The sequence below is a fragment of the Gopherus flavomarginatus genome, chromosome 11 (assembly GCF_025201925.1).
Source record: "Gopherus flavomarginatus isolate rGopFla2 chromosome 11, rGopFla2.mat.asm, whole genome shotgun sequence".
In the NCBI taxonomy this organism is placed as follows: Eukaryota; Metazoa; Chordata; order Testudines; family Testudinidae; genus Gopherus; species Gopherus flavomarginatus.
The window spans coordinates 17,980,748-18,003,927 of record NC_066627.1 but is presented as its reverse complement, the minus strand read 5'-3'; the positions used below and the strand labels follow the sequence as shown (position 1 = coordinate 18,003,927).

The following is a 23,180-nucleotide window of genomic DNA, read 5'->3' as shown; positions in this document are numbered from 1 at the left end:
AGGAACAAAGAGTGAGGCCACTCTTATGGAATAGAAGGCTGTATTCTGCAAGGCACAGACTCTGCAGAGGATTTGAGGTCTTCGTGAAAAAGGCACTCAACATGAGCACCCAGCATGGTGGCGTGTTTAAAATGGTCAAGGAGATGCTTGGATGTAGAACAAGGGGAGAAGAGAACAGGAGCAATGAACTGATAGCACTTCTATACACAACAGCGGTGAGACCAGGACTGGAATACTGCATCCTGTTTTCATGTCCACTTTGAAAAAGGATCTAGAAAAAAACTGGAGAGAGTACAGAGCTGAGTCACCGAAATGATTTGAGGGTTGGAAAAGAAAAAGGTAAGATAATTAAAGAGGTCAATCTCTTTCACTTTCTGTAATGAAGATCCAGAAGTTACTTGATCCAAGTGCATGCCTACCTTCATGGGGAGAGACTACTGAGTATTTAAGGGTTGCTTAATCCAGCAGAGAAAGGATTAATAAGAACAAATGTCTGGAAGTTAAAACCAAACAAATTAAAATTAGAAATAAGGCCCACATTTTTCTCTGTGAGGGTGGTTAAAGGCTGGAACAAACTCCCAAGGGAAGTGGTGGATCTCCATCTCCTGAAGTCTTCAGCTCCAGAGTGTATGCATTCAGTCAAGCCCAAATTAATGGGCTCAATATAGGAGTAACCTGGTGAAATTCCATGCACTGTGATATGCAAGGGGTCAGACTAGTCTCTTCTGGCCTTAAAATCTATGAATGCTGTGATTCATCAGCGAGTTGCATAACTCATGTTTAACGCTGTAAAGCATTTTGCCATATAATACACCATTCAAAGAGCTGCTCTACCCGACCATCTCCTATGGAATCCCATGGGCCTGGTTGAGAGCTCTCAACCAGGCAAGACTGAACCCAACTATGTATGAAACATACTTTACTAAATAAAGTTCATTTTATTGTCAGATATTTGCAACTAACCAATCATGATGCAAATTGCCTCCCATTAATTGTATTGGTCTGTTCACTCTGGAACCTACTGCCTATTCCATTGTCCCTCTCTGCCAGTGACAGAAAGAGAGAGAGAGATTCCATTGTACTGAACAGCCATACAGATGTCACACTAGTAACATGATTAAAGATTACCCCTAGGAGGAAAGGTTACAGAATCAATATCTAACAGTGCTTCATAGCTGGTGAATGTCAGAGATTTCATTGAGGCTACCACTAATATTCACTAGCTAGGAAGCTGGCCCATTGATTCTAATGATGTGACACCAATGTACCCCAGATGGGGTTCTGGCCCCATTGACTCCAATGGAGCTACAGCTTATGGGATCTGGTTTCACTGATTTACACCAGTTAAGAATCTGGTTCATTAACATCAATGCAGTTTTGCTGTTTTACACCAGCTTGGTATCTGGTTCACTGCTTATTTTCTTGTCTCTACCCCGTCTTCGGATGAAGAATCTGTGATTCTTTAGGGAGCTAGTCCCAAAGCTTACTCAAGAGCGTAGATATACTCAGCTTTCTGTCAACACAGTAGTCCTTTGAAAAGAGAGGAGGGAGGCTTCCTTGTTCATACTTGAAGGTAGGTTAAGCATTTCTACCTTCCACACACAGCAGGTTCACTGGAATTTGCTCTGCTGACCTGTTCCTCCTTTCCTTGCATCTCATGTGCTCATTGACATCTGTGCAAAGTGGGTGGAAAACAACACCTAGTGAGAATTCTATCCTCATTTCAGCCACTGGAAGCATTTTATGTTCCCTTTGCAAAGATGTACATGACAATGCAAGGCAGAAAGTAATGAAGAATCATTGGCCATATTCTTCTTTTAATTGCACTGAAGTAATCCCGGAGTAGCTCCTTTAAAGTCAGTGCATCAAATCCAATGTAAATCAACATAGCTTTATTTATGTCAATGGAGTTATGTTAACTTAAACTAGATGAGGATCTGGCCCAAAAGATTTACTCCAGATTTAGGAGGTCGTACCTACAGAACGGGGGATTGTATCTTGGAAATTATGACCTCCGAAAAGTATTCAGGTCATAGTGGACAATCCACTCAGCATGAGCTCCCAGTGTGGTGTTGTGGCAAAAAGGGCTAATGCAACCTTTGGAAGTACAAGCCAGGGAGTAGGAGCAGGAAGGTGATTTTACCTCTGTGTATGGCATTGGAAAGACCGATATTGGAATACTGCATCCAGTTCTCATGTCCACATTTTTAAAAGGCTGCTGAAAAATTGGAGAAGGAACAGAAAGGAGCCACAAAAATGTGTGAGGGCTGGAGAACATGTCTGACTGACAATGGGAGACTTAAAGTGCTTGATCTAATTAGCTTTATTGAAAAGATGGTTGAGCAGTGAATTGATATGGTGTGCGCTTTTATGGGAGGGGGAAATACAGGGTACTAAAGCCTCATTAATCTAGCAAGGAAAGGTACAACAAGAACCGATGGCTATAAACCAAAGGCAGACAAATTACAATTAGAAATTAGGTACAATTTTGAGAGAAGTTTCTTAACTACTGGAACAATCTACCCAGGGAAGAGGTGGATTCTCCACTTCTTGATTTCTTCAGGTTCCTTTATGGAAGACATGCTTTAGTGAAACCCAAGTTATTAGACTCAGTAGAGTGATAACTGGGTGATATTTAATGGCCTATGAGATACAGGAAATCAAACCAGGACCCTTCTGACATTGAACTTTTTGAATCCATGAGCTTACACTGAGATCAGATTCTAGTCTTAAATGTTTTAAGAAACAGGATTTACTGTGGAATTACTCTAGTGTCACTAAGAGTGGAATGCTGCCCAGAATAAAAGTCAGACCTTGGGACCAGATCCTAAACTGGTGTTAAAAAACCTAGTGCCACTAACTTCACTATACAAATTTACAGCAGCTAAACATCTGACCCATCCGGCTGAGGATCTGACCCATTAAGTCTAACTTCTATTTTTACTCATCTCTTTCATAGCAGTGAAATATTTATGCATAGTGGGCCAGATTTTAAAAGGTCTAAAGATGCATATAGATGCCCAGTGAGATTGTCAAAAACACCTAAACAGATTAAGCACCTAACTCCCATTGAAATCAAATGACAGTTACACATCTTATCTGCTTTGAATTTTTAGAAATCCCTCTAGGGATCTGTCTGTATCTTTAGGGGCCAAGCTACCTTTGGAAATCAGGCTGTGTCGACATATGTTACATAGTAGTGAAATATATAGTACCTAGAAAATTGCTCTGAACTCCAGTTAACAAACAGAAGTAACATAAAGGAACCAATACAGGTGGAATTACAGGCCTGAGCTATTGGGAAAGATCCTTGGCTGGTGTAAATTGCAATAATTCCATTGACCTCAGTGCAATAATGCTGGGTTACACCAACTAATGGCCCAACATGGGAAAATTTTGAAAGACACAAATGAATTAGTTGCCCAACTCTCCTTGCACGTTGACGGTAGTTTGAGGACTAGCTTTGGACATTTCTCGTCGCTCGAATCACAGTAGCGCTTTGACTCTCCCACCAAGAGGAGGGCTCTGTCCTAGGCATTGCACTGATCCAGGATAAAAGACAGTTCCTCTGTCAATGATTTTCATTGAATCATGGAAATGTAGGCTTGTAAGAGAGAGATAACCAAGTCTAGCCTCCCACATTTAGGCAGGACCAAGTAAATCTAGATCATCCCTGATTGGTGTTTGTCTAGCCTGCTTCCTCCAATGACAGGGATTACACAATCTCACTTGGAAGCCTTAGATTTTATGATCTACTTCCTGAACCACATGGGCAGAGCTCAAAGCATAGGCCCCTAATGCTCAAGCTAAGGCTGGGAAATTCAGTGGGATTTGGTGGTTTCACTGTCTTAGGCTCCTTTGAAAAATCAGAGCCTGTCGTGTTAAGGTGGGAGCAGCAGCAGACTCATAAACCTTTTATGTGAACTAGCCACTAGAGAAGGATGAAGTTGCATGGGTTACTGCAACATCCACATAACCCAAGTACACCCTGTATCTGCAGTAGGATGTATTGATTTTATAAGTAAGGAAATATAATTAGCAACTACCTCTCTCTCAGTTACAAGAACAAACAACCTACTTTGCACATTGTATATAACCAATAAATACACAGGCATCATCCATCTTAGACACAGTACACACAGAAGGAATGTGAAAGAGCAACTAATTGGTATGAATGGTCCAGGGACTGGGATATTCTAGTCTGGATCTTGCTGTAGAATACATATTGAGTGCAGTGATCACATGACACGAGTTACTGAAAGAGCAGAGAATCAAGCAATGATGAGTTATTTCCTTCTGCATCTGTCATTTGTTCATGCTAAACATTTTACAGTCGGAGCAACTAAACAGAAAAGGCGAGAAGAAGAAACCGATTCAGTGCCCAACTTTCATCTGATTTTTGATGCTTATTGTTCACTTTCATGCATTTTCTTCTTTCTCTCTCTTGTCCATAATTTCCCTACAGATGTTATATAAAAAAGAAGAATTGAATGAAAGCCAAACCGTTCTCACCGAATTCACATTTGTGGCTTTCTCCTACCTCCAGGAGCTGCAGGTTTTTCTGTTTCTGGTGTTTCTATTGATCTACCTCCTTACCATCATGGGGAACATAGTCATTATTCTACTGATAAAACTCAGTCCTTCCCTCCACACCCCCATGTATTTCTTCCTGGTGAATTTGTCCTTCTTGGAAATGTGTTACACAACCAGTGTGGTCCCACAAATGTTGGTGCACCTCCTTGTAGAGCACAAAAGCATCTCCATCGTGGGTTGTGCAGCCCAGATGTATGTCTTTACCATCCTGGGCCTCACAGAATGCTGCCTCCTGGCGACCATGGCTTATGACCGCTATGTTGCCATATGCCATCCCTTGCAATACACGCTGATCATGAGCAGCAGGGTCTGTGTCTGCCTGGCTGCTGCCTCTTGGGTCACTGGTTTTCTGGTGGAAACAGCACAAACAACTTGGATCTTCACTTTGCCCTTCTGTGGCCCTCAACAAATTCATCACTTCTTTTGCGACATCCTGCCTGTGGTGAAGCTGGCCTGTGCAGACACCTCCATGAATGAGATGATGCTGTTTGGGGTGTCCATGTTGTTCATCATGGGGCCGTTCCTGCTGATTCTGGTCTCCTACGTCCGTATCATCTCCACCATCCTAAAGATGCCCTCAGCTGAGAGCCGTCACAAGGCCTTCTCCACCTGCTCTGCACATCTGATGGTGGTGACATTATTTTTTGGAACAGCCCTTTTCATCTACTTGCAACCCAGGTCCAGCTATTCACCAAACACCGATAAGATGATTTCCCTGATGTACACAGTCGTGACACCACTGTTAAACCCTGTAATATATACCCTGAGGAATAAAGAGGTGAAGGGAGCCTTGAAGAAGACAATGGCAAGAAACTTCTGTCCCTGGCCGAGGTGAAATCCTCACTGCTAAGAACATTTCTATTAGGCACCTTGTACATGCAAATCCACAGAATAATAATGGACCAAATCTCTTTTGTATTATTATAATTATAATTATAATTATAATTATTATTATAATTATTATTATTATTTTTATTATTATTATTATTATTATTATTATTATTATTTTAGCACCTAGAAGCTTCAGCTGAAATCAGAGTGTCATTGTTTTATCCACAGTACAAACGCACAAATAGTAACAGGCAGTTTCTGCCTTAACACATTTACAGTCTAATGCTTTGATTTCAAAAGTGTCCTTTATAGATTAATCAGTGTTGAGGCCAGTAGCGATAATTAGATCAAATCTGTCCTGTGTAACACAGACCATAGGATTTCATCTGATTAATCCTGTATTGAACCTGAAAAATTGTGTTTCAAAAGCATACAAAAAGGCATCCTGTCTGCCTTTCTATCCATAAAATTCATTCCCTCCCTTCACACCCCCATGTATTTCTACCTGTCATTTTCAGAAATGTGTTACCTAACCATATGTATTTCTAAAACATTAAGAGATGGGGAATCCACTTCCCTTGGTAGTTTGTTCTGATAGTTAATCACCCTCCCTATTTAAAATTTATGCCTTATTTCTAATTTGAATTTGTCTGGCTTTAATTTCCAGTCACGGGTTCTTGTTATGCCTTTTCTGCATCAGATTAAAGAGACCTTCATTACTCAGTATTTTCTCCCCATGAATGTGCTTGCAAATGGCAATCAAGTAACCTTTTGGTCTTGATTTTAGTAAACTAAACAGATTGAACTCCTTAAGTCTCTCACCAAAAGAGATTTTTTTTCCATCCCTCAAATCATTATTGTGGCTTTTCTCTCCACCCTCTCCAGTTAATGTGATTTTTAAGACCTCTCTGAATTCATAGATTCATTGATTCATAGATTCTAGGGTCAGAAGGGACCAGTGTGATCATCTACTCCGACCCCCTGCACAAAGCAGGCCACAGAACCCTACCCATCCACTTCTATAACAAACCTCTAACCTATGCCTGAGTTATTGAAGTCTTCAAATTGTGGTTTGAAGACCTCAAGCTGCAGAGAATCCACCAGCAAGTGACCCATGCCCCACGCTGCAGGGGAAGGCGAAAAACCTCCAGGGCCTCTGCCAATCTGCCCTGGAGGAAAATTCCCTCCCGACCCCAAATATGGCGATCAGCTAAACCCTGAGCATGTGGGCAAGACTCACCAGCCAGCACTCAGAAAAGAATTCTCTGCAGTAACTCAGATCCCATCCAATCCAACATCCCATCACCAACCACTGGGCATACTTACCTGGCGATAATCAAAGATCAGTTGCCAAAATTAGGCTCTCCCATCATACCATCCCTTCCATAAACTTATCAAGCTTAATCTTAAAGCCAGATATGTCCTTTGCCCCCACTACTCCCCTTGGAAGGCTGTTCGAGAACTTTACTCCTCTAATGGTTAGAAACCTTTGTCTAATTTCAAGTCTAAACTTCCTAGTGTCCAGTTTATACCCATTCATTCCTGTACCTACATTGGTATTAAGTTTAAATAATTCCTCTCCCTCCCTAATATTAATCCCTCTGATATATTTATAAAGAGCAAGCATATCCCCCGTCAGCCTTCTTTTCGCTAGACTAAACAAGCCAAGCTCTTTGAGTCTCCTTTCATAAGACAGGTTTTCCATTCCTCGGATCATCCTAGTAGCCCGTCTCTGAACCTGTTCCAGTTTGAATTCATCCTTCTTAAACATGGGAGACCAGAACTGCACCCAGTATTCCAGATGGGGTCTCACCAGTGCCTTATATAACGGTACTAACACCTCCTTATCTTTGCTGGAAATACCTCGCCTGATGCATCCTGAAACCACATTAGCTTTTTTAACGGCCATATCACATTGGCGGCTCATAGTCATCCTGTGATGTACCAATACCTCAAAGTCCTTTTCCTCCTCTGTTGCTCCCAACTGATGCATCCCCAATCTATATCTAAAATTCTTATATTAATCCCTAAGTACATGACCTTGCACTTTTCACTATTAAATTTCATCCTATTACTATTACTCCAGTTTCCAAGTCGTCCAGATCTTCCTGTATGATATCCCAGTCCTTCTCCGTGTTAGCAATACCCCCCAGCTTTGTGTCATCCGTGAACTTTATTAGTACATTCCCGCTTTTTGTGCCAAGGTTGGTAATAAAAAGGTTAAATAAGATTGGTCCCAGAACCGATCCTTGAGGAACTCCACTAGTAACCTCCTTCCAGCCTGACATTTAACCCTTCAGTATGACCTGTTGTAGTCTCCCCTTTAACCAGTTCCTTATCCACCTTTCAATTTTCATATTGATCCTCATCTTTTCCAATTTGACTAATAATTCCGCATGTGGAACCGTGTCAAATGCCTTACTGAAATCGAGGTAAATTAGGTCTATCGCATTTCCTTTGTCTAAATAGCCTGTCACCTTCTCAAAGAAGATCAGGTTGGTTTGGCACGATCTACCTTTAGTAAAACCATGTGGTACTTTGTCCCAATTACCATTGACCTCAATGTCCTTAACTACTTTCTCCTTCAAAATTTTGAAGGAGACCTTACATACTACAGATGTCAAACTAACAGGCCTATAGTTACTCGGATCACTCTTTCTCCCTTTCTTAAAGATAGGAACTACGTTAGCAATTCTCCAGTCGTATGGTACAACCCCTGAGTTTACTGATTCATTAAAAATTCTTGCTAACGGGCTTGCAATTTCATGCGCCAGTTCCTTTAATATTCTAGGATGAAGATTGTCCGGGCCCTCTGATTTTGTCCCATTAAGCTGTTCAAGTATGGCTTCTACCTCAGACGTGGTAATATCCTCCTCCATATCCTCATTCCCGTGTTTTCCACTCAGGGATTACCCACAAACCTCTGTTAGCCTGACTTTGGTCAGGTTGGCATACCTGGTTTTGTCCGCAATATCTTTATTCAGGCCTAACACCGTTTGTCATCCTTCCATTACCCCTAAGCTCCCCATTAGCCTTATTAAAGACTGAGATATTGGACCATGCCTAGGTTATCCTTAACCTCCTTTCCATCCTCAGTGTGTAGCGGTCCCACTTCTTCTTTCTTTGTTTTCTTCTTATTTATATGGCTATAGAACCTTTTACTATTGGTTTTAATTCCCTTTGCAAGGTTCAACTCTACTTGGCTTTTAGCCTTTCTCACTTTATCCCTACATGTTCTGACCTCACTAAGATAGCTTTCCTTGCTAATCCCACCCTTCTTCCACTCCTTGTAGGCTTTCTGCTTTTTCTTAATCACCTCTCTGAGATGCTTGCTCATCCAGCTTGGTCTACAACTCCTGCCTATGGTTTTTTTCCCCTTTCTTGGGATGCAGGCTTCTGCTAGTTTCTGCAGCTGCGACTTAAAGTAATTCCAGGCCTCTTCCGCATTTAGATCCACAAGTTCTTCAGTCCAATCCACTTCCCTAACTAATTTCCTTAATTCTTTAAAGTTAGCTCTTTTGAAATCAAAAACCCTAGTCCCAGATCTATTTTTATTTATCCTTCCATCTAGTTTGAACTGAATTAGCTCATGATCACTCAAACCAAGTTTGTCCCCTACAACCATTTCTTCTATGAGGTCCTCACTGCTCACCAAAACCAAATCTAAAATGGCATCTACTCTTGTGGGTTCTTCAACTACTTGGTGAAGGAATCCATCAGCTATCACATCCAGAAAAATCTGATCCCTACTATTCTTGCTAGCACTTGTACTCCAGTCTATATCTGGGAAGTTAAAGTCTCCCATGATCACACATTTCCCATTAGTGTTTACTTCCTTAAAAACATTAAAAAGGTCTCTATCCATATCCAAATCAGATCCCGGTGGTCTGTAGCACACCCCAAGCACTATCTCAGGGGAGGCTCTAGTAGCTTTCTTTCCCAGTGTGATTTTTGCCCAGACAGACTCTGTCTTGTCCATTCCATCACTTCTTATTTCTTTACAGTTAACCTCCTCATTGATGTACAATGCTACTCCACCACCTTTGCCTTTATTTCTATCTTTCCTAAACAGCACATAGCCTTCAATACCTGTACTCCAGTCATGACTACTATTCCACCACGTTTCTGTTATCTCTATAATATCTGGTTTCACTTCCTGCACCAGTAGCTCTAGTTCCTCCATTTTGTTCCCTAGGCTCCTAGCATTAGTATACAGACATCTTAATTTTTGCCGTTTGACTTCACTCACATTCTGTACCCTGTTAGGCACGGACATTCTACCACCAACATCACCTGTTAGTCTGTTATCTACACTACCCTTCCTCCTTATGCCAATTCTTCTGTCCATGGCTGTATCCCCTCTTACTTTGTTTACTTCCCTCTCAAGGTTAAATTCCGACGTGGAGATCTCCCGAACATCTCCCAACCATCTCCCCCAAATTTCTAGTTTAAAGCTCTCTTAATCAGGTCGGCGAGCCTCTATCCTAGAAGTCTATTTCCCTCCTTGCTCAGGTGAAGTCCATCCCGAGAGAACAGTCATCTGTCCATAAATGCTTCCCAATGGCCGTACATCCCAAAGCCCTCCTTATAGCACCACTCCCTGAGCCATCTGTTGATCACCATAATCTTGTCACACCTTTGTCACCCTTCTCTAGGAACTGGCAGAATCCCACTGAAGATCACCTGAGCCTCGATTTCCTTAAGCGTCTTCCCCAGTCTGGCATAGTCTCCCTTGATACTTGTTGTCTTTGAATGGGAACTGAGCGCCTAACTCCCTTAGGCTTCTTTGAAACATCCCAGCCTGGAGAGATAAAGGAAGGGTGAAAGGAAGAGCATATTACTATTCCTTGTCCAGAGAAGGGAAATAGGGATTGAGACAGAGATTTACAAGGACCCTGGAGGGATTTGGATGCTCAGTTAATAGGAAGTGAGTGTCCAAATACCTTATCCGAAACTCTCATCTGGCTAAATTCTAATGTGGATACTCTCAGCTCCATTCTCCCTTGCTTTGCCTCCTGTGTCGTCACTTGCATTTGTTCAATGTGAGCACAAAGTGGAACTGAAAGCTTGGAATGGATGAGTGGAAGAATCTCCCCATTCCAGCACCATTTTAAGAACTACGTGTCACTGATGTAAATTATCCCATTTGTGGATCATCGGCAGCAGGAACTGAACTAAAGACCTCTGGATCTGAAAACATGAGTCCCTATTGCCTGAGCAAAAAATATTCCACTGTTAGCTAAAAGCCAGAAGTGTATTCATATACCTCGATGTGGTCCAGCCACTAGAGAAGGATTGAGGCAGGGAGGATGGAATAGATCCACACTGTAGAAATGTAACTCACACAAACAGTGGATAATCAGGTCCCAAAGTCCAGTGGTTAGGGTAGTCACCTGAGAAATCATCATTTAAATCCCTTCTTCCCCTCAGACAGAGGGAAAAATTGAACTTGAATCTCTCACATGAGTCTCCCAACCACTATGCTCAAGTTTATGAAGGTGCTCCATCAGCCATTTCACATGGAATTACACCTGGGTTTCACATTCCAAGGTGCAATCCAGATTCATGAAGGGTTGTGTCACCCTCTGCCTAGCTACACTGGGTGACTCATAATCCTGTGCTGTTGAGGCTCCCACCTAGGGTGCTCAGAAACAGCCTAACAGCACCTTTAGTGTCTGGTGAAACTGCAGTCCTGGTCCAGCAACTCTGACGCCTGCAGTTTGTGGGCCACACTCCAGTCACACTCTGACCTCCACCAACCTGGATTAGTACTTGCAGGGTGACCCCAACATACTCCCAGTCCTGAATTTTCCCATAAACATGTGTTCTGCACTGTCCAGCCCTCTTCTGGAAAGTTCAGGTATTAAAGATCCATTATCTCTGTGAAAGATCAATATTCAGCAGTCTGCTACTACAATGGGAGTTACCAAACAGCTCAGTTTAAACACAGCACTTCAATTGTTTGGATAAAAGGAGAAAATAAATTAATTAACATAAAAATATATAATGGTTACAAGAGAAATAAAGATAAAACACTTTCTAGGAGCTTAATCTTAACAAGCTACACTTGGTTCAAGGTAAAATCCTTTCCACCAGTTCCCAGCAGCCTGGCTGACCAAATTCACAGGTCAGAATCTCCCTTGAAGATGAAAGGCTGGTTCCTTTATCTTCTTAGGTGAAAAAGAGAGAGAGAGAGAGAGAGAGAGACAGGAAAAGATGTCCTGGGGCATTTTTTTATTTTTAGAGCCCGGTCACTCTTTGAAGTGGATTATTCTAAGTATTACCCCTCAAAGCAAAGATTATTCAAATAGAAAGAAGGTGACATGCAGTCTGGTGTGAAGGTGGCTCCATATTCATAGAATCATAGACTATAAGGTGAGAAGGGACCATTATGATGATCTAGTCTGACCTCCTGCACAACACAGGCCACAGACTCTCACCCACCCATTTCTGTATCAAACCCCGAACCTATGTCTGAGCTATTGAAGTCCTCAAATCATGGTTTAAAGACTTCAGGGTGCAGAGACTCTTCCAGCAAGTGACCTGAGCCCCACACTGCAGAGAAAGGGGAAAAAAATCCAGGGCCTCTGTCAATCTGCCCTGGAGGAAAATTCCTTCCCGACCCCAAATATGGCAATCATCTAAACCCTGAGCATGTAGGCAAGACTCACCAGCCAGACCCCCAGGAAAGAAATCTCTGTAGTAACTCAGATCCCATCCCATCTAACATCCCATCACAGGCCACTGGGCATATTTACTGCTAATAGTCAAAGATCAATTAATTGCCAAAATTAGGCTATCTTATTATACCATCCCCTCCATAAAATTATCAAGCTTAGTCTTGAAGCCAGATATGTCTTTTGCCCCCATGACTCCCCTTGGACGGCTGTTCCAGAACTTCACTACTTTAATGGTTAGAAACCTTTGTCTAATTTCAAGTTTAAACTTCCTGATGGCCAGTTTATATCCATTTGTTCTAGTGTCCACATTGGTACTGAATTTAAATAATTCCTCTCCCTTCCTGGTATTTATCCCTCCGGTATATTTATAGAGAGCAACCATATCTCCCCTCAGCCTTGTTTTGGTTAGGCTAAACAAGCCAAGCTCTTTGAGTCTCCTTTCATATGACAGGTTTTCCATTCCTCGGATCATCCTGGTAGCCCTTCTGTGTACCTGTTCCAGTATGAATTCATCCTTCTTAAACATGGGAGACCAGAACTGCACACAGTATTCAGATGAGGTCTCACCAGTGTCTTGTACAATGGTACTAACACATCCTTATCGCTACTGGAAATACCTTGCCTGATGCATCCCAAGAACACATTAGTTTTTTCATGGCCATATCACATTAGCAGCTCATAGTCATCCTGTGATCAACCAATACTTGGAGGTCCTTCTCCTCCTCTGTTACTTCCAACTGATGTATCCCCAATTTATAACAAAAATTATTGTTATTAATCCCTAAATGCATGACCTTGCACTTTTCACTATTAAATTTCATCCTATTACTATTACTGCAGTTTACAAGGTCATCCAGATCTTCCTGTAGGATAACCTGGTCCTTCTCTGTATTGGCAATACCACCCATCTTCGTGTCACCCGCAAACTTTATTAGCACATTCCCACTTTTTGTATCAAGGTCAGCAATAAAGAGATTAAATAAGATTGGTCCCAAAAACGATCCCCGAGGAACTCCACTAGTAACCTCCCTCCAGCATGATAGTTTGCCTTTCAGTATGACCTGTTGTAGTTTCCCCTTTCACCTGTTCCTTATCCACTTTTCAATTTTCATATTGATCCCTCTCTGTAGCAGGGTGAGCACCCACTCCAGCCCTGAAGGGGTTGGAAAACCCCTGCAGAGGGCTGGGGCTGGGGAAGGGAGAAAAGCCCTGGCTAATTGTGCAAAGTGGCTGCAGCTGGGGCCTTGCCCCAAACAGACTGACTGGGACTTATGAGAAGGCCAGGGCAGCCAGAGGCAGTAGTCTCTCCTCTAGCTGTGGATGGAGACAGGCCTGGCTGCTGGAAGATTGAGAGGTACCTGGGAGTGAGGCAGGGCTGAGGAAAAGCCAGAGGAGCAGGGGAGCTCCAGGCTGGCAACTTCCCAGCCTGCTGTCAGGCCCATGGAGGTACTGGGTGTTAGAAGAAGGCAGCAGGTCAAACCCCCCTTGCCAGTGATGAGTGGCTTACGCTGCAGTCTGCCCCAGGGAATGGAGGTTAGTTGGTGAATGGCAGTAGCCTTACACTGAGGCAAGGTGGGTATAGGGGGTGGGGGTTTCTCAGGGAGAGGAGACCCTGAGACTGAGGGGTGTACTGCTATGGGGCAGCACCCCAGGTAACGGAGCACCAGAGTCCAGGGAGGGACACGGAGGCCAGTTATAAGGTGGATCACCAGCCTGCAGAGGGCGCTCAGACGGCTGGAGAGCTAATTTCTGAAAAAGACCAGCATGAGGTTCTGCAGGGGTGAGTCGCACCGTGCTACACCATCTTTTCCAATTTAGCTAATAATTCTGCATGTGGAACTGTGTCTAATGCCTTACTGAAATTGAGGTAAATTAGATCCACTGCATTTCTCTTGTCTAGAAAATCAGTTACCTTCTCAAAGAAGGATATCAGGTTGGTTTGGTACGATCTACCATTTGTAAAACCATGTTGTATTTTGTCCCAATTACCATTGACCTCAATGTCCTTAACTACTTTCTCCTTCATTTTTTTCCCAGGACCTTGCATACTACAGGTGTCAAACTAACAGGCCTGTAGTTGCCCAGATCACCTTTTTTCCCTTTCTTAAAGATACGAATTATGTTAGCAATTCTCCAGTCATATGGTACAACCCTTGAGTTTATAGATTCATTAAAAGTTCATGCTAATGGGTTTGCAATTTCATGTGCCAGTTCCTTTAATATTCTTAAATGAAGATTATCTGGGCCCCCTGATTTAGTTCCATTAAGCTGATCGACTTTGGCTTCTACCTTGGATGTGTTAATATCTACCTTCTGTCATAAACCTAGTCCCAGATTTGGACCTTAGCGTCCAAAATATGGGGGTTAGCATGAAAACCTCCAAGCTTAGTTAACAGCTTCGACCTGGTAAAGCTGCCACCACCCAAAAAATTAGAGTGTTTTGGGGCACTCTGGTCCCCACAAAAACCTTCCCTGGGGACCCCAAGACCCAAATCCCTTGAGTCTCACAACAAAGGGAAATAAACCTTTTCCCTTCCCCCCTCCAGGTGTTCCTGGAGAGATACACAGAAGCAAACTCTGTGAATCTAAACAGAGGGAGTCCACCCTCTCTATTTCCAGTCCTGGAAACACAAGCTCTTCCCTCTTCACCCAGAGGGAATGCAAAGTCAGGCTAGTAAATCTAACACACACAGATTTCCCCCTGACTTCTTCCTCCCACCAATTCCCTGGTGAGCTGCAGACTCAGTTCCCTGGAGTTCCCCACTAAAGAAAAACTCCAACCGGTCTTAAAAGAAAGCTTTATATAAAAAGAAAGAAAAATACATAAAAATGGTCTCTCTGTATTAAGGTGACAAATACAGGGTCAATTGCTTAAAAGAAATATGAATAAACAGCCTTATTCAAAAAGAATACAATTCAAAGCACTCCAGCAACTATAGACATGTAAATACAAAACAACAAACCATCTTTGTACTCACAACTTGGAAACAGAAGATTAGAAAGTAGGAAATAGAAAAATTCACTCCTCATAGTCGAGAGAGTACAGGCAGAAGACCCAAGAACAAAGGACTCACACACAAAAAACCCTCCACCCAGATTTGAAAAAGTCTTGTTTCCTGATTGGTCCTCTGGTCAGGTGTTTCAGATTACTTTTTTCCAGGTGTAAGAGACATTAACCCTTAGCTATCTGTTTATGACACCTTCATATCCTCATTCCCATTTGTTAACCTTCTATTATCCCTAAGCTCCTCATTAGCCTCATTAAAGACTGAGGCAAAGTGTTTGTTTAGATATTGGGCCATGCCTAAATTATCCTAAACCTCTACTCCCTCCTCAGTGTTTTGTGGTCCCACTTCTTCTTTCTTTGTCTTCTTCTTCTTTATATGGCTATAGAACCTTTTACTATTCGTTTTAATTCCCTTTGCAAGGTCCAACTCTACATAGCTTTAGGCCTTTCTTACTTTGTCCTTACATGTTCTGACCTCAATAAGGTAACTTTCCTTGCTGATCGCTCCCATCTTCCACTCCTTGTAGGCTTTCTGCTTTTTCTTAATCACCTTTCTGAGATGCTTGCTCATCCAGCTTGGCCTACAACTACTGCCTTTGAATATTTTCCCCTTTCTTGGGATGCAGGCTTCTGATAGTTTCTGCAACTTTGACTTGAAGTAATTCTAGGCCTCCTGCACCTTTAGATCCACAAGTTCTTCAATCCAATCCTTTTCCCTAATTAATTACCTTAATTCTTTAAAGGTAGCCCTTATGAAATAAAAAACCCTAGTAACAGATCTATTTTTGTTTGTCCTTGTCATAAACAGATAGCTAAGGGTTAATGTCTCTTTCACCTATAAAGGGTTAACAAACAGTGACCTGCAACATCTGACCAGAGGACCAATCAGGAAACAAGATACTTTCAAATCTGGGTGGAGGGAGTTTTGAGTGTGAGTTCTTTGTTCTTTGTCTGTTCTCTCTCTGGGCTCTGAGAGGGACCACAAGAATCTCCAGGCTCCCTAATCTTCTGTTTCCAAGTTGTAAGTACAAAGGTAGAAAGACAATACAGGCTTTTACATTGTTTTTCTGTATTTGCAAATGTGTAGTCTGCTGGAAATAGTTTAAATTGTATTTTTTCTGGATAAGGGTGTTTATCCATTTTCTATAAGCTAAAAGACCCTGTACTGTTTACCATCTAAACTGCAGAGATAAACCTTTTACTTTTTTCTTTCTTTTTTTCATTAAAAGCTTTGCTTTAAGACCTGTTTGATTTTTTCCTCCTAGTTAAGGCTCAAAGGAAGGGAGTCTGCACTCACCAGGGAATTGGTGGGGGGAAGGGAAAGAGAGCAGGGAGGGGAAGGTAAACTTCCTCTTTGTGTTAGATTCACGGAACTGAATCTGTATTGCCTCTGGGAGAGAGGGGGGAGAAACCTGATCCCTCGGTGTTGTGTTTCAAGAAGTTGAAGCAGGGTAAGCTCCTAGTGTACCCAGGGCGGGAAAGATCTGGGAGGAGGTAAAGAGGGGGGGAGGGAATGGTTTATTTCCCTTTGTTGTGAGACTCAAGGAATCTGGGTCTTGGGGGTTCCCAGGGAAGGGTTTGGGGAGACCAGAGTCTATCAGGAGCTCTACATAAGTCCTGATTGGTGGCAGCCTATCAGATCTAAGCTGGTAATTAAGCTTAGGGGAATTCATGCTAGTACCCATATTTTGGACGCTAAGGTCCAGATTTGGGAATTACACTATGACAGTCCTTCCATTTAATTTAAACGGAATTAGCTCATGATCACTGCAACCAAGGTTGTCCCCTACAACCATTTCTTCTTTGAGGTCTTCACTACTCACCAAAATCAAATCTAAAATGGCATCCCCCCTTGTTGGTTCAGCAACTACTTGTTGAAGGAATCCATCAGCTATCACATCCAGAAAAATCTGAGCCCTATGATATGATTATTACTAGCACTTGTCCTCCAGTCTATATCTGGGAAGTTAAAGTCTCCCATGATCACACTATTCCCATTAGTATTTATTTCATTAAAAACATTAAAAAGATCTCTTTCCATATCCAAATCAGATCCCTGCAGTCTGTAGCACACCCCAAGCACTATCCCAGGGGCAACTCTAGTAGCTTTCTTCCCCAATGTGATTTTTGCCCAGACAGACTGTGTCTTATCCATTCCATCCCTTCTTATTTCTTTACAGTCTACCTCATCGATATACAATGTTGCTCCACCACCTTTGCCTTTATTTTTATCTTTCCTAAACAGCACATAGCCTTCAATACCTGTCATGTCCAGTCATGACTACTATTCTACCATGTTTCTGTTATCCCTACAATATCTGGTTTTACTTCCTGCACCAGTAACTCTAGTTCCTCCATTTTGTTACCTAGGCTCCTTGCACTGGTGTACAAACATCTTAATTCTTGCTGTTTGGCTTTGCTCACATTCTTTACCTGATTAGGCCCAGACATTCTGCCCTCAGTATCGCCTATTAGACTGGTATCTACACTACCCTTCTTCCGTATGTCCATTCTCCTACTCACCGCTGTATCCTTTCTTACTTCATTTTCTTTCCTCTCAATGTTAATATCTGGCATGTAGATTACCTGGACATCTCCCAGCCATCTCCTCTTAATTCCTAGTTTAAAGCTCTCTTAAACAATGGTGCGAGCCTCCATCCTAAAAGTCTATGTCCTTCTCTACTCAGGTGAAGTCCATCCTGAAAGAACAGTCCTTGTCCATTAATGCCTCCCAGTGGCCATACATCCCAAAGCCCTCCTTATAGCACCAGTGCCTGAGCCATCAGTTGATAGTCATAATCTTGTCACACCTTTGTTGCCCCTCTCTAGGAACAGGCAGAATCTCACTGAAGATCACGTGAGCCTTGATTTCCTTAAGTCTATTCCCCAGCCTGCATAGTCTCCCTTGATACTTCCCAGCGAGAATCTAGCCATATCATTTGTTCCCACATGAGGGACAATCAGCAGATTCTTTCCCATTCCCATTAGGATTCTCTTCAGCCTCAGATCCACATCTCATATCTTAGCACCTGGCAAACAGCACACCCTTCTGTTCTCTGGATCAGCTCTGGTTACAAGCCTGTCTATTCTTCTCAGTAAGGAGTTCCCAGTCACGTAGACCTGCCTTTTCCTGGTGATGGTGCGATTCTCCGGTCTATCCCCTGTTCCCTCTGGCTGAAAGTCCTCTCGATTCCTATTCACCCTTGCAGTCCTCCTCAACCCATCCAGTATCCTCCTGGCGCTCATATTTGGTGCCGTTATCTTCATTGACTCTTCCCCTCTTCCTATAGGACGAGCTGCTTTTCTCTTCTTCCTTGCCCTCTCACCTTCAGCGACCACCTGCTGTCTCCTTCTTCATTTTCCAACCTCGCAAACCTGTTCCTGAGCTGTATTTCTCCTTCACTAGCTCATCTTTTCCTCTGCCTAGTTCTCTTAGTGGCGTACTTCCACTGTCCACTTTCCACACCCAGCAGTTTCCTCTCAGAGTTCTTTGGTCCTGCTTCCATCTACATGTCTGAGCTTTTCCCTTCAGACTCTATAGGTCTTTGCTCCATCATCCACTCGAACTCCCTTCTAAACTCAACCAGAGTTTCCACATGCATCTCCAATCTTCTGATCTTTTCTTCCATCAGCTCTATCAGGCAGCACTTCATACAGACGAAACTCTTTTCAGGTGCCTAAATATCTAAAAAAATCTGGCCCATAGGCGAGTAAACCTGGGGGTTTCCAATGTGCATTACTTTGCATTTATCATCATTGAATTTCATGTGACATTTTTGTTGAGCAGCTCAGCTTCAATGGAAATAAACTTATATCCACCAGATGGAGATCTAGCTCCATATTTCCATAGGCCCATATCCACAAAAGTTCAGAACCTCCAGGTTTAGTTGGCTACGGGCCAGATTTTTTTAAGGTATTTAGGCACCAAGGCCTAATCTGCTTGACATCAGGAGAAGGGTTCTTTGCTGTGGATCACAAACAGAGATGGGTGCCTCCTTCCAGCCCCAATGTAGGCACCAAACAATTTTGAATGGGCTGGGGTTCAGCTAGCAGCAGCCTCATGTGTCATCAGCATCTTAGTGAAAGTGGTTCAGACCACATGGATATTCAACCTTTCCTTCTGTAGCTCCAGCCACATCCACCACTTCTTTTGTGACATCCCATCAGTGATGAAGATGGCATGCACGGACACCTCCAAGATCAAGATCATTTTCTTGGCCATGTCAGGGCTGTTCATCATGAGCCCTTTCCTGTTGATAATCCTGTCCTACACCTACATTATTGCCACCATCCTGAAGCTGCCATTGGCAGAGGGAAAGTGGAAAGTCCTCTCCATCTGCTCTTCCCACCTCATGGTGGTCACTTTGTTCCATGGACCTGCTCTTATCACCTATCTGAGGCCCAAGTCCAGCTACAGCCTGGAGAGTGACCAAATGATTTCCCTCATGTACACAGTCATGATGCCAATGTTGAACCCCATAATATACACACTGAGGAACAAAGTGGTGAAGGAAACCTTTAGGAAAATGGTAGAGAAAAGCATCTTTTCACATAGCCCGAGAAATTAGAGAAAGAAAAGTAGAGTTAGTCAGAATGGGAAGAATAGGAAGAATGGGAGAAATCCACTAGCATTTCATTGATTCTCTCCACCTCCAGCTCTCATTTATTCTTTGACCTGTTGCTATTTGCAGGGAGGAAATGACCTGTTCTGTAGGAAAACAAGTAGGAAAAATCATGTTTAAAAAATATCTACTTTTCTAATCTAAATGTTACGGATTTTTGTTTACCAAACTTCTGAAATTCAAGATCTTTTGACCAGATTGAAAGTTGATTGAAAAAGAAATGAGAATATTTAGTCAAAGTGCTGTCTCCAAAATATATCTTCATAATTTGAAATGTTAGAAGAAAAAATATATATGTGTGGTTGAAAATGAGAAGCTTTTCAGAACCTCTCTGCTTTGTGTGTGGGTGTAAACCTCGCAATTTTAATCAATATTTCAATAGTGTAACAATTCCCAACAGTTCTATATTGAAATCCATTAGGCTTTCTCTTTTCCTGCTCTGTCTCTCTGGTGCAACATTTTTTGGCTGACTCTTGAAAGCATTTCCCCAGATCTCCCTCTGACCCAAGTCTCAGGCCTTGTGAATGACTTTCTGTCTAATATTCTGATAGAACTTTACAAGCCTAAATTGTGTGTGTCACACAATGGCTCTGTGAGGTAGATCTTAATATCCATCATGTTCTGTGTAGGTGCAGATGTCTATGCTAGCAGATCTGATTTTAGCATCAGGATGTATATCATAGATTCCTTTATTTTAAAGCAATGGAAAACCATTAGGGTCATCTAGTCTAACTCCTGCCTACAACAGGACAGAGAATTTCAATCAGTCCTACATCAAGTATGCACTAAATATACTGTATATTAGATATACAAAATAATGACTGTGTTAAATACTTTTCAAACTACTTGAGGGTCTGAGTATAACAATATTGCACTAAATAACTGTGTATACTGTACATATGTGTATGATAAGTATCTGTGTATATTCTGATGTAGAGACACTCTTTTGAGTGCTTGTCTACCTGTGTCCCCACCTACAGATAATAAATACCACATTTAAAACCTCTGTAGCTCGCTGAGCATTCATGTGTATTCCTAAAATGAATTCATAAGCAGCTTAAAATGTACACCCACATGAACAAACTGAGGTGAATTGCCTGTCAGTATGTGATTCTTTTTATTATTATACATTGCAACAAGCAGGGCCAGCTCCAGGCACCAGCTCAGCAAGCAGGTGCTTGGGGCAGCCAAGGGGAAGGGGCGGCACGTTGGGCTCTTTGGCGACAATTGGGTGGCGGGTCCCTTGGTCGCTCTTGGAGGGACCTGCAACAGAAGAAGAAAGCGGGGTGGTGGAGCTGCCACTGAAGTGCCACCGATTGTGATTGCGGCTTTTTTTTTTTCTGCTGCTTGTGGTGGCAAAAACCCTGGAGCTGGCCCTGGCAACAAGCTAGGTGGAGGCAGAATTATTAGTCTATCTGAAATTCTAACTGAGGATTTACTGTAAATATTTTTTCCAAAGATACAAACACCAGAGTTTTGGACTTACCATGTGGAACCAGAAGTAATGAGGCAGCAGCAACACACACACACACACAAGCAAGCAAATACTTTACTGCCTCAGGGCTTTAGCGGGGAGGGGAGGAGTAGGGCTACAGCATCAGCGTGAAGGAGGTCAGGGCTCCTGGGAGGGATAGAGTGAGCTTTCAAGGCTTTAGACTTGAGGGGAGCGCTGGGGCTCGGGTCTTCAGCCCGCAGGTGGCACCGGGGCTAGAGACTTTAACTATGAGGGGAGCAGTGGTTTTGGCCCCAGCGCTGTCCCCGTAACTAAAACCCTGAGCCCCGGAGCCCCACCACCACCAGAAGCAGAGCGGTGAGAAGCTCCCAGCTCTGCTTCAGCCCCCTGGGTCCATGCCCAGCTTTGTTCCTACTGTTAACATTAAATGATACTTTGTCTTGAGAAATGTGGTCACTGCATTCTTTGCTGGTGGCCACAGCTCCTGCAGTCAGACCTGCTTGTGTGTACAGTGAAATCCACGTTTACTGACATTTACCAATAAAAATGTAGCTGTAATGTCTTTGTGTCTTTCGTGCAATGCACTCAACATTCCTTAGAATTTGCCATGCTTGTGTACAGAAAAGAGAGAGTAAGAAATGAAGAGGAAATTAAAAATCCAGATACAGTATCATGTTCCCAAATGAATAAGAATTGAATCAATGCTGTTTGTGGGTTTATACTATAAGTTATTTGTAAATATTTGGATGATGATGGTGCTGCAGAAGAAGAAGAAGAAGAAGAAGAAGAAGAAACTGAAGGCAGCAACAGGTGAAGAAGAAGCGAATAATATTCATTCACATCCTATGAATCACGTATTTCAAAGCTTCTTTCACATCCTTGTTCCGCATTGTATAAATGATGGGATTTAACATTGGTGTTAAGATGCTATATAATACAGAGATCAGTCTGGCACTACTTGGTGAGTAACTTGAACTGGGTCTCAGGTAGGAGAAGATAGAGCTGCCATAGTATAGAAGGACCACAGTCAGGTGGGATGAACAGGTGGAGTACGCCTTCCTCTTCCCCTTGGAAGAAGGCATCTTCAGTATGGTTGAGATAATGTAAGTGTATGATAGAAGGATGCAGGCAAAGGGGGTACAGGCTATGAAGAGACCAATGCAGAGCAACAGAAGTTTGTTGAGAGAGGTGTCCCCACATGACAGCTCCAGCAACGGTGGGATATCACAGTAGAAGTAATCAATACGGTTGTCTCCACAGAAGGGTAACCAGAAGGTGAGGACTGTGTGTATTGCAGAGTTAAGGAAGCCACTTACCCAGGAGGCAGCTGCCAGCTGGAGACAAAGGCTTTTGTTGACGATCAGTGTGTAATGCAGTGGGTTACAGATGGCAACATAGCGGTCAAAGGCCATCACTGCCAGCAGGAGGCACTCAGTGCCCACGAAGGAAAAGAAGAAGTAAAGTTGCAGCACACAGCCTGTGTAGGAGATGTTGCTCCTCTCTGAGAGGAGATGAACCATCATCTGGGGGATGGTCGTGGTGGTATAACAGATGTCCAGAAAGGACAGGTTCCCAAGGAAGAAATACATGGGAGTGTGGAATCTCTGGTCCACCAAGGCAAGGATGATGATGCAGGTGTTCCCAAATAGGGTGAAGAGGTAAGTGAACAAAAACCCACTGAAGAGTGATAGCCACATCTCCTGGAGGCTGGAAAATCCCAAGATGATGAACTCCTTCAACACAGTTTGATTTTGTCTCTCCATGCTTCAACATTCAGTGGTGTTCCTTCCAAGAAACGGTAATAACATTTTAATAGTAATCTTGTTATAAGATATACAAACGTTCCACTTGAAAATACGAATGTACCTGAGAGATGATTTCTTTTGCGGGGGGAAAGTCATTACAGAATATGAGTCACTCAGATACATTGGCGATGAAACTTGTATATTAATACCTGGAACTTACAGAGTGCCTTTCATCCAATATTTTTTTTC

The 23,180-nt window shown here is 42.7% G+C and overlaps 2 protein-coding genes across 2 annotated transcripts; one reads left to right on the top strand and one right to left on the bottom strand.

Moving 5' to 3' along the window:
- Positions 1-4,447: 4,447 nt before the first annotated feature.
- On the top strand, positions 4,448-9,396 carry LOC127031261 (olfactory receptor 10A4-like). Its single transcript, XM_050918017.1, has 2 exons — positions 4,448-5,399; positions 9,268-9,396. Exons 1-2 carry the CDS (start codon positions 4,466-4,468, stop codon positions 9,315-9,317), a joined length of 984 nt encoding a protein of 327 aa, XP_050773974.1. The 5' UTR covers positions 4,448-4,465; the 3' UTR covers positions 9,318-9,396.
- A 12,626-nt stretch (positions 9,397-22,022) lies between these two features.
- Positions 22,023-22,949, bottom strand: LOC127031258 (olfactory receptor 5V1-like). The gene has a single exon (XM_050918014.1). It carries the CDS (start codon positions 22,947-22,949, stop codon positions 22,023-22,025), a length of 927 nt encoding a protein of 308 aa, XP_050773971.1.
- Between the last annotated feature and the right edge of the window lie 231 nt (positions 22,950-23,180).

Coding starts and splice junctions, on each gene's coding strand:
- LOC127031258 (XM_050918014.1), bottom strand. CDS start 22,949: ATGGAGAGACAAAATCAAACTGTGTTGAAGGAGTTCATCATCTTGGGA.
- LOC127031261 (XM_050918017.1), top strand. CDS start 4,466: ATGTTATATAAAAAAGAAGAATTGAATGAAAGCCAAACCGTTCTCACC. Junction 5,400..9,267: donor AGCCTTGAAGAAGACAATGG/CAAGAAACTTCT, acceptor CTTCCTTAAAAA/CATTAAAAAGGTCTCTATCC.